Consider the following 10,537-nt stretch of genomic DNA (forward strand, 5'->3'; position numbering starts at 1 on the left):
CAGCCAGAGGTGGTATTTGCCAGTTCTCTGAACTACTCAAACTTTCCGCTACCGGTTCTCCGGCTGAATACCACCTCTGACCCAGGTTTTGTGGCTCCCGTTATTTTCTTTTCTGTGGGAAACGGGTCCAAATGGTTCTTTGAGTGTTTAAGGTTGCAGACCAGCTGGGATCGCTAACAGGACTTCCATAGAGACCCTTCTCCACAATATTCACAATAAGAGAAAGATCCCCAAATGTCTCCCCAAGTTAAGGGACAACCTCAAGTTGGGTCTCTCCAGCCCAACACCTGAACCAATATTGTCTCTATTTCATAAGGTAAAGGTTCCCCCTGCACGTATGTGCTAGTCGTTCCTGACTCTAGGGGGGCGGTGCTCATCTCCGTTTCAAAGCCGAAGAGCCAGCGCTGTCCGAAGACGTCTCCGTGGTCATGTGGCCGGCATGACTCAACCCCCGAAGGTGCACGGAAGGCTGTTCCCTTCCCACCAAAGGTGGCGCCTATTTTTCTACTTGCATTTTTTACCTGCTTTCGAACTGCTAGGTTGGCAGAAGCTGGGACGAGTCACGGGCGCTCACTCCGTTATGCGGCGCTCGGGATTCGAACCGCCGAACTGCCGACCTTTTCTGATCGACAAGCTCAGCGTCTTAGCCCCCAAGCCACTGCATACCCAACAACATTTCTTCCTCCAACATTTTTCTCAAAAATGTGAAAAAATTACCTCCAGGATTTCCATGCGTGAATCCAAGCAAGCAAGTCAAACAGAGAACGGTCCAGAAAAAAGGGAATCGCCTAAAGGGGGGGGGGACAAAATGAACAAAGGAGAAACATATCAATCAATTCCTCATTTTGTTTCCAACAGAATTGGGGGGATGACGTAAACCGAGGACAACAAAGATATGACCGCCGCAACGTTGTGCTACAGCAGGAAATGGGGTGGGTGATTTCAACCACCCTTTTGGACAGTGGGAAATGCCAATTTTTCCCCTACCAGTTCTGTGGGCATGGCTTGGTGGGCGTGGCTTGGTGGAGGTGGGGGTGTCATGTGACTGGCTGGGCGGGGCCAACTTTTTTTTTAACTTTGTAAAGCATTTTTTAACTACCTGTTCTCCTTCTCTCTCTCTCTTTCCTTCTCTCTCTTTCCCTCTCTCTCTCCTTCTCTCTCTCTCTCTCTCTCCCTCTTTTTTCTCTCTCTCCTCTTTCTCTCTCTCTCTCTCCTTCTCTCTCTCTTTCTCTCTTTCTCCTCTCTCTCTCCTAACTCTCTCCTTCTCTTTCCCTCTTTTCTCTCTCCTTCTTTCTCTTTCCCTCTCTCTCCTTCTCTCTCTCACTTCTCTCTTGTTCTCTCTCACCTCTCTCTCTCCTTCTTTCTCTCTTTCCCTCTCTCTCTCCTTCTTTCTCCTTCCCTCTCTTTTCTCTCTCCTTCTCTTTCTCTCTCTCTCCTCTCTCTCACCACTCTCTCCTTCTCTATCTCTCTTTCCCTCTCTTTTCTCTCTCTCCTTTCTCTTTCCCTCTCTCTCCTTCTCTCTCTCACTTCTCTCTTGTTCTCTCTCACCTCTCTCTCTCCTTCTTTCTCTCTTTCCCTCTCTTTTCTCTCTCCTTCTCTTTCTCTCTCCTCTCTCTCACCACTCTCTCCTTCTCTTTCTCTCTTTCCCTCTCTTTTCTCTCTCTCCTTTCTCTTTCCCTCTCTCTCCTTCTCTCTCTCACTTCTCTCTTGTTCTCTCTCACCTCTCTCTCTCCTTCTCTTTCTCTTTCCACTCTCTCCTTCTCTCTCTTTCTCTCTCTCTTCTCTTTTCCTCTCCCTTCCTCTCTCTTCCCTCACTCTTTCTCTCTCTCCTTCTCTCTCCCTCTCCTTCTCTCTTCCCCCCCCCCTCTCTCTCCAACTGATTTGAATGTAAGTCACTGGATGCAAATACAACACAGAGAAATGTGTAAGCTAAATAGCAATTAGGACAGGAGAGATGCCAGGATCAGACACTTCCCCACCCCCCCAACCCCCACCTTTCCTGTTTTAGGCTTTGCAAAACTGGATTGATTGCATGACACACTCACACCCCAAAAATAAACATACTAATGCAGAGAATTTAGGGATAAATCCCATATGGGCACCTTTTCTATGAAACCAGGTGGAGCTTCTCATTCAGGAAGGGTGAAAATTGGGTGGAGGTTTACAAAGGGAAGGTCAGAAGTTGGATGCCATCTGGTTTTAGAGGAGGCCGAGAGAGGGAGGGAGCAAAGAAGGAAAGAAAGAAAGAAAGAAAGAAAGAAAGGGAGGGGGGGAGAGAGGGAGGGAGAGGAAAGAAGGGAGGGAAGAAGGAAGGAAAGGAGGGGAAAGAAGGACGGAAAGAAGGGAGGGAGGAAGAAAGGGAGGGAGGGAGGAAAGGAAACAGGGAGGGAGAAAGAGGGAGGGAAGAAAGAAGCAAGGGAGGAAAGAAGGAAAGAAAGGAGGGAGGAAAGAAGGGAGGGAGAGTGGGAGGAAGGGAGGAAGGAACGAAGGAAGGATGGATGGATGGAAAGAAGAAAAGGAGGGAGGGAGGGAGGGAGGGTGGGAGGGAGGAAAGAAGGAAGGACAGAAGGAGAAATGGATGAATGGATGGATGAATGAATCATCTTCTTCTTCACCTCCTCCTCACCTTCTTTTCATCTTTCTTTTTCTTCATTTCCTTCTCCTCTATCTTTTCATCTCTTTTTCTCTTCCTCCTCTTCCTCCTCCTCCTCTATCTCTATTTATCTATCTTTTTCTTCTCCTCCACTTTCTCCTTTATCTTCCTTTCATCTACCCTCTTCTTCTTCTTCACCCCCTCCTCATCTTCTTTTCATCTATCTTCTTCATCATCATCATCATCTCTTTCTGCTCCTCTCCCTCTATCTTCCTTTCATCTATCTTTTTCTCCTCCACCACTTTCTCCACCTTCTCTCCTCCTCTTTCTCCTCCTCTCCCCTTCTCCTTTATCTTCCTTTCATCTATCCTCTTCTTCTTCTTCACCCCCTCCTCATCTTCTTTTCATCTATCTTCTTCATCATCATCATCATCATCATCTCTTTCTGCTCCTCTCCCTCTATCTCCTTTTCATCTATCTTTTTCTCCTCCACCACTTTCTCCACCTTCTCTCCTCCTCTTTCTCCTCCTCCCCCCTTCTCCTTTATCTTCCTTTCATCTATCCTCTTCTTCTTCACCTCCTCCTCCTCCTCCTCCTCTTCTTCATCTCCCATTTCTCCTCCACCTCCTCCTCTATCTTCTTTTCCTCTATCTTCTTCTTCTTCATCATCATCTCTTTCTCCTCCTCTTCCTCTACCTTTTTATCTATCTTCTTCTTCATCATCACCTCCTCCTCCTCCACACACACACACACACACACACACACACACACAGAGAGAGAGAGAGCCACATTTCCCCCCTCCAGCCAGCATTCCATCAAGGGAGCATCTGCAAAGTGTGGCCGGTTCTGACAGCCGCAGGGCAAGCCAACTCTCTTAACCCCTTGGGCTCCAGGGGAGGAATGGGGCAGAGCCAGAGGGAAGGAGGAAGAGAGAGAGAGAGAGAGAGAGGGAGAGAAAGGAGGAAGCGGGAGGGAGGGAGGGAGAAACTGCTCCTCCTCCTCCTCCTCCTCCTCCTCCTCCTCCTCCTCCTCCTCCGCCGCCGCCGCCGCCGCCGCACAGATATACAGTCCCTCCACCTCCCAACAGGGACAGCAATGAATGAGTGAGAAAGCTAATGAATGACTCTCTCTTGGGCTCCTCCAGGGATTGAGGTTTTCCATGCATGCATCGAGATTGGGGGGGGGGGGCATGGACCTCTATTGTATGAATAAATCAACTCTCATGGGGGGGCAGTGCCCCAGCTTCATCCCCTTCCTCTCCGCCAACTTCTTTTCCCACCTTCTCTGCCTAGGTGGGGACTTCTGCCCCTTGGACCACCTTTTAAGGTATCTTCAGGAGGGGAGGGAGGGAAGGAGAGGAGACTTCCCTCCGTCCCTTCCTTCCTCCCTCCCTCCCTTCCTTTCTTCCTTTTTCTTCCTCCCTTCCTCCCTTCCTTTTTCTTCCTTCCTTCCTCTGATTCTCAACTCCTTCTTTCCTTTTTCTTCCTTCGTTCCATTTTCTTCCTTTCTTCCTTCCTTCCTCTCATTCCCAACTCCTTCCTTCCTTCTCCTTTCTTTCTTCCTTCCTTCCTCTCATTCTCCCTTCTGTCCTTCTCCTTTCTTTCTTTGTTCCTTCCTTCCTTCCTCTCGTTCTCAATTCCTTCCTTCCTTCGCCTTTCTTTCTTCCTTCCTTCCTTTTTCTCCCTTTCTTTTTCTTTTAAAACAACTTTCTTCCATCGCAAAACTTTCTCTCTCCTCCTCCTCCTCTCTCTCCTCCCTCCCTCCCCCCCCTTGCCTTGAACATGCCTTCCCTCTTTCTCCGCTTGGATTCCCCCACCGGAGCAGAGCTGGGGCTCCTTCCCAGGCCTGCTCCCACATCTGGACGTCCCTCCCCTGACCGACCCCCTCCCCCGACCACCCCCCCAGCTCCCGGACCCCCGAGAGCAGCTCCCCCTGGCTGGCTCACCCCCTTAGCGCGGCGGCTTTGAGTCTGCAGGCAGGCGGCCTCGCTACCAACGTCATCCCGTTTCTCAGTGCATGGCTCTTCCGCGGTGAAGCCTCTGAAAGGTGGCCCGGGGGTGCATCTTCCGCTCCAGCCGGCCCCCCGGGGGCTTCCAATCGCCGCTGCCCGGCTCGGAGCGTCTCTTCTGGGCTCAGCCCGCGCGGCGCTCTCGGCTCCGGAGGACTCCTGGCTTGGAAAGGCTGCCTTGGAAGTTCTCGCTTCCCATTTAAGTCTCCGCTCGCGGGTGCCTTGCGGGGCGGCAGAGGGGGGGAGAAAGAAGGCTATTTGGGCAGCCGCCGGGGGGCTCCATGCTCGCCCACCGACCCAACCCCCGGCGCGGCCGCAACCGCCGCCGCCGCCGCCGCCCCTACCCTCCTCCCGGGGCTCAGCCGAAGTCCAGCAGCGTAGCTCGCTCTCCTGCTGGAAAAACTCCCCCAAAGAAAGAAAGAGAGAGAGAGAGAGGGAGGGAGGGAGGGAGGGAGGGAGACAGAGAGAGAAAGAAAGAGAGGGGGGAGACAGACAGAGAGCAAGAAGAAAGGAAGAAAGGAAAGAGAGATACAGATAAGAGAGAGGGGGGAAGAAGAAAGAAAGAGAGAGAGAGAGATGAGAAAGAAAGAAAGAAAGAAAGGGAAGGAAAGAAAGAAAGAGAGAGAGAAAGAAAAAGAAGAAAGAGAGAGATGAGAGAAAGAATGAAAGAAAGAGAAAGAAAGAAGGGAAGGAAGAAAAAGAAAGAAGAAAGAAAGATGAGAGAGAGAGAGAAGAAAGAAAGAGAAAGAAGGGAAGGAAGGAAAGAAAGAGAAAGGAAGGAAGGGAAGAAAGGAAGAGAGATAAGAGAGAGAGAAAGAAAGAAGAAAGAAAGGAAGGAAGGAAGGAGAAAGAAAGAAAGAAAGAAAGAAAGAAAGAAAGAAAGAAAGAACCGAGTCGCGGTTCGGGAAGATTCAGCCCGGCACCTCGCTTTGGCTGGCTGCAAATTTGGCCCGGGTGTTATTTTTTGGGGAGGGGGTCTTCCCAAAGAACCCAGAAAGGGGTTCCAGCTCCTCTTTAAGAAGCGATGTGGCTCTTTCCGCCCCGTTGGAAACCCGCGTCTGGCTTTGGTGGGGGAACAGGGAAGGAGGAGAGGAAAGGGAAAAGCGGGGAGAGGAGGAAAAGAAACGGAGAAAAGGGAATTTAAAAAAGAGAAGAGAAAGGAGGGGGGAGGAAAAAAAAGGGGGGGAAGCGCTTTTAAGCAGCGCCCCGCAGCCAGGCGGTCGATGCTGCCCTCTGGTGGGCTGGTTGGGTAATTTGGAAACTACGTGTTTTTTTTTCCCCATTGGCAAAATTGGAGGGGAGGGGGGGAAATCTGTGAAGAATTAAAAAAGGGGGAAGCAGGAAATTAAATTTAAACCCTTGGCAAAAATCCGGAGCTGCCCCTCTTAGAGAAGAGGCCGGCTTGAACCGAATCTGGCTTGCAAAAGATTAATTGTACATGCTTAGTTAAAATGAGTTTCCCCCCACCCCCAGGACCCACAAAAAGTGAGCAATGAAACGATAATTCATTGGGGTTTAAATGTCTGGGGAGATTCTCCATTCTTCAAGGGTCATGGTTGTCCCAAAGGGGCTTCTTTCTTTCTTTCTTTCTTTCTTTCTTTCTTTCTTTCTTTCTTTCTTTCTTTCCAACTGGACTTTCTTTTGTTTCTACTTCAGAACCGAAGAAGCTCCTGGGATGAGAAGCAAAAGGTCTTCAAGGGAAAACAGAAGAAAGTCCAATTGCCTTTTGGGGTGGTCCAATTGCCCAAGGGGTGGGGAGAATATAAGCACCTTTGGGATATGGGGGTTTAATTGGCTGTGAGTCTTTGGGGGCTCACCCAACACTCTCAACTGAATCCAGGGTTAAAAGTAAAAAAAAGGTAAAATTTCCCCTCGTACATTTGTGCTAATCGTTCCCGACTCTAGGGGGCGGTGCTCATCTCCGTTTCAAAGCCGAAGAGCCAGCGCTGTCTGAAGACGTCTCCGTGGTCGTGTGGCCGGCATGACTCAACCCCGAAGGCGCACGGAACGCTGTTCCCTTCCCACCAAAGGTGGATCCTATTTTTCTACTTGCATTTTTTACCTGCTTTCGAACTGCTAGGTTGGCAGAAGCTGGGACGAGTCACGGGAGCTCACTCCGTTTATGCGGCACTAGGGATTCGAACCGCCAAACTGCCGACCTTTTCTGATCGACAAGCTCAGCATCTTAGCCTCTGAGCCACCGCGCCCCTAATTAGGTTCAAGTTATTCATTGTCCTTTGGGTAGACAGACAAGCGGCACATCAATTTAATGAAACAACTTATGCTCATGTGATGCTAACACAACTCTTTTTTAAAAAAAAATGGGTTGTGAACAGTCACCAAGATTCCAGTCCTCAATATGTCCCCGGACGATCAGAAGCATGAATGGTTAAGGAATAGAGGTGGAATTAATTGAAAAGTTACTCTCTATTTAATTTACACACCTAACTGACAAAAGAAAAGGTTTTGAACAGATGGTGACTTTTTAAGGAATTCTTAAACGTTGCTCAAAGAGGTGATAAATAATGCATTGGATGGAAAAGCTGCTAGTCCCTAAGAGGATTTGAAGCCTAATCCCAGGGAACGCTTAGGCCAGTTTAATGCCAATATCAACACTTCATCTTTCTACCACACCTGATTTTTTCTCCTCCTCTCTGGAGTGGAAGTTGCTAACGATCAAAGAGACTGCCAGACTTCCTAAAAAGCAGTTTTCTTCTCAGATTGCTGGAGAAAAGAATGAAGAATGGTATTATTATTATTATTACTATTATTACTATTATTATTATTATTATTATTATTATTATTATTATTATTATTATTATTATTATTATTATTATTATTATTATTATTATTATTATTTTCCCTACTGCACCAAACCTGGACAGGAATTCTGCCCTTTTTCTCCCAGCTACCTAAAATAAAAAGGATCTGTAGATGGCTTTGCTTTCTCAAATTCAATTTCTAAATAAAAGCAGGGTAGGAAAACACCGCCAGGCAATGGTTATCCCAGCTAGATATTTTAAGCACTCCAATGCCAATCTGCAAAGTAATTTACTTTGTAATTTAATTCCACACTCCCACCCCATAAAAATCAGCTCTACCTCCCTTACAGCAAAACATTCCCGGCCAAACAGCTCCTAAAAAATTAGCATTTGCCTATGGACAGCGATCACTCCAGACCTTTAAAAGAAAAGAGAGCCCCAGAATCAAAAAATGTCAAAAGAGAGCAGAAATTCACGCGCCCTGAACATCATTTGCACTTCAAGTTTAGCAAAAGCAAAAAGAAAGAAAAAAAGAAAAAAAATAGAATGGGTTTTAAATCATTGGCCAAGGAGCTTTCTTTCATCACACACGCGAATTCTCCAAGTCTTTAAAGCATCGTCCCGATTTTAAATTCAGATTTTTACATGGAAAGCCGCACGGAAGGAGAGATTTGGGAGCGCGGAGATACTTACATGCTACATCCAGGTAAGGGGTAGAAGGAATCCTCTCTGCAAACAGACTTTAAAAGAAAAAGAGAAAAAAATATTGCAGTTTTCTTCTAGGGAGGGTTTTTTTTTTCCTCCCCTATTCCTGAGCTAAAAAGCCTTGAGGATTGCAAAAAAAAATGCAAAGGAAAGCTGGGAGGGGGACGTGAGACACCCCAGACCGTCTCCAAGGATCAAAGGTGATGAGTCCCCTACTTGGATGGGTGCAGGTAGCTTCACCCTTCGATCCAAAGATGCTGGGAGTGAGGAATAATTCGGAGGCAGAGAAGAGGATGGATTTGCAGCGGAGTTTTTTTTCAAAAATTGCCTTCGCTGCTGCCTCCTGTTGCTTTTAAATAGCTGCAGGGACTTTAAAAAAAAATTGGGAACCAGGTGTCTGGTTTCTGTGCCGTTTTCCAAGCTAATGAATATCAAGCTTGCTTCCAGAAGCTCGGCCTCCTCTCCAAATTGAATAGGCTGGGCGAGGAAGTGCCAAAATCCTTCTTGGCTCCGCTCCCCTTCGCCTTGAGAAGGTGTAGAAGCCCCACCACGAAAAGAAGGGAGGTGCGGAAGCGGGAGGGAGACGGGGGGAAGATGCCCCCTGCCCCAGGCTGGCATCAGAGAAGGGAGGAAGGGACTTGGGAAGGGACTCGGCCCAGCTCGATGGAGGATGCGGGATGGGCCACCAAACATCTGCATCCCCCAAGGGAAAGAAGGGGAAGCCATTCTGCAGTGCTATCTTGAGTCCTTGCGTTCCCTGGGGTTTTTTTTCCCCTCACTCTTTTCGCAGAGGGAGGTAGAGAGATGGATGGATGGATGAACAGATAGGTGAGTGTTCAGAATAGATTGGTGGGTAGGTAAGTTGGAAAGTAGGTAGATGAGAGAGAGAGAGAGAGAGAGAGAGAGAGAGAGAGAGAGAGAGAGAGAGAGAGAGAGAGAGAGAGAGAGAGACCTACATAAATTAAGTGGATGGATGGATGGTTGGATGGTTGGATGGTTGGATGGATGGATGGATGGATGGATGGATGAACAGATAGGCGAGTGTATAGAATAGATTGGTGGGTAGGTAGGTAGGTAAGTAAGTAGGTAAGTAGGTAGATGAGAGAGAGAGAGAGAGAGAGAGAGAGAGAGAGAGAGAGAGAGAGAGATGTACCTACATAAATTAAGTGGATGGATGGATGGATGGATGGATGGATGGATGGATGGATGGATGGATGATGGACAAGTAGACAAGTTGAGTAGGTGGCTAGGTAGGTGTAGGTAGGTAGGATATGTAGGTAGGTAGATTAAATGGATGGATGGATGATCTGTAGAAAAGATGGGTAGTTAGGTAGTAAGATAAGAGAGCGAGAAAGAGGTACATGGATGAATGGATGGATGGACGGACAGACAAGTAGACGAGTAGGAAGGTAGGTAGGTAGGTAGATTAAATGGATGGGTGGATGGGTGGATGGATGGATGGATGGATGATCTATAGAATAAATGGGTAGTTAGGTAATAAGACAGTGAGAAAGATGGATGGATGGATGGATGGATGGATGGATGGATGGACAGACAAGTAGACAAGTTGAGTAGGTAGATAGGTAAGTAGATTAAATAGTTGGATGGATGGATGGATGGATGGATGGATGGATGGATGGATGGATAGATAGATAGATAGATAGATAGATAGATGATAGATAATAAATTTTCAATTAATCACATTTCTTAGTGCTTATAAACAATACACGTGTTGTCTGGATATTTAATTTCCTTAGCAATACCGATTCTATTCTTAATCTCAATCCCTTTTTTCCAACCACTGATCAAATAAATTCCACGTTTGATAGTATTCCATGTCTTCTTTCTGTTTGATTCTCAATATAGGTCCATCCATTTCTGCTCAATCTAATATATTCTTCGTTATCTCTGCCTTGCGGTGTTTCTTCATGGTTCCAAAATTGTTTCGACTTATCCTTTTCAAAATGATGCTAAACTTTTGTGGCAGATTTGATCCCGGCGATGAATCCAGCTCTCCGAGCAGATTGTCCCTTTTTAAAGGAAAGAAAATGACATTCTATACCCTGAAGTGAACTTTCCTCTTGTGCGTTCATTTTTTTTTTAACACCAACACACAGGCCAAGCTAGTTTCTCCAGAATTCGCTCAAAAATCTCTCTCGTGGGTTCATAAATATATCTCAGGAATAGACCCCGCAAATTATAGCTCGATGCTAAAAACAGTCATTTAACTCGATCGCAAAGGTATTCTAACCTAGGCTTCCCAAGATCACGAAGCAGACTCCTCGTCCCGATAAAACCTCTTTTTATTTAGGTTAAAGGGAATTCCTCTCCAGCAAAGTCCCGGCCAACCGTCTTTCAAGAGATTCCATATCTACAGACCTTTATCAGGCTTGGAGAGCTGCCAGGACCGATATCTTCCAAACTCCACGCTGTAGCAGCAATTCCTTGGCAAGAAGTCAGGAACAGATC

At 47.1% G+C, this 10,537-nt stretch overlaps 1 protein-coding gene across 4 annotated transcripts in view; it reads right to left on the minus strand.

Annotated features, from left to right (window-relative positions):
• COL27A1 (collagen type XXVII alpha 1 chain) overlaps positions 1–6,703 on the minus strand; it is a 203,511-nt gene extending 196,808 nt beyond the window's left edge. For 3 of the 4 annotated variants that reach the window (XR_014176514.1, XM_081967197.1, XM_081967199.1), the window contains exons 1-2: positions 4,539–5,140; positions 718–788 (exon numbers count right to left, since the gene is read on the minus strand). Coding sequence is in view for 3 of the 4 variants with exons in the window: in XM_081967197.1 (XP_081823323.1) it covers positions 718–788; positions 4,539–4,594 (127 nt within the window). In the remaining variant the exon portion in view is untranslated. Of the gene's footprint in view, positions 1–717; positions 789–4,538; positions 5,141–6,479 lie in introns of those variants that run through there. The other variant, XM_081967198.1, reaches the window with a different exon arrangement.
• Between the last annotated feature and the right edge of the window lie 3,834 nt (positions 6,704–10,537).

Source organism: Natrix helvetica (assembly GCF_964273705.1).
Source record: "Natrix helvetica genome assembly, chromosome: 15".
NCBI lineage: Eukaryota > Metazoa > Chordata > Lepidosauria > Squamata > Natricidae > Natrix > Natrix helvetica.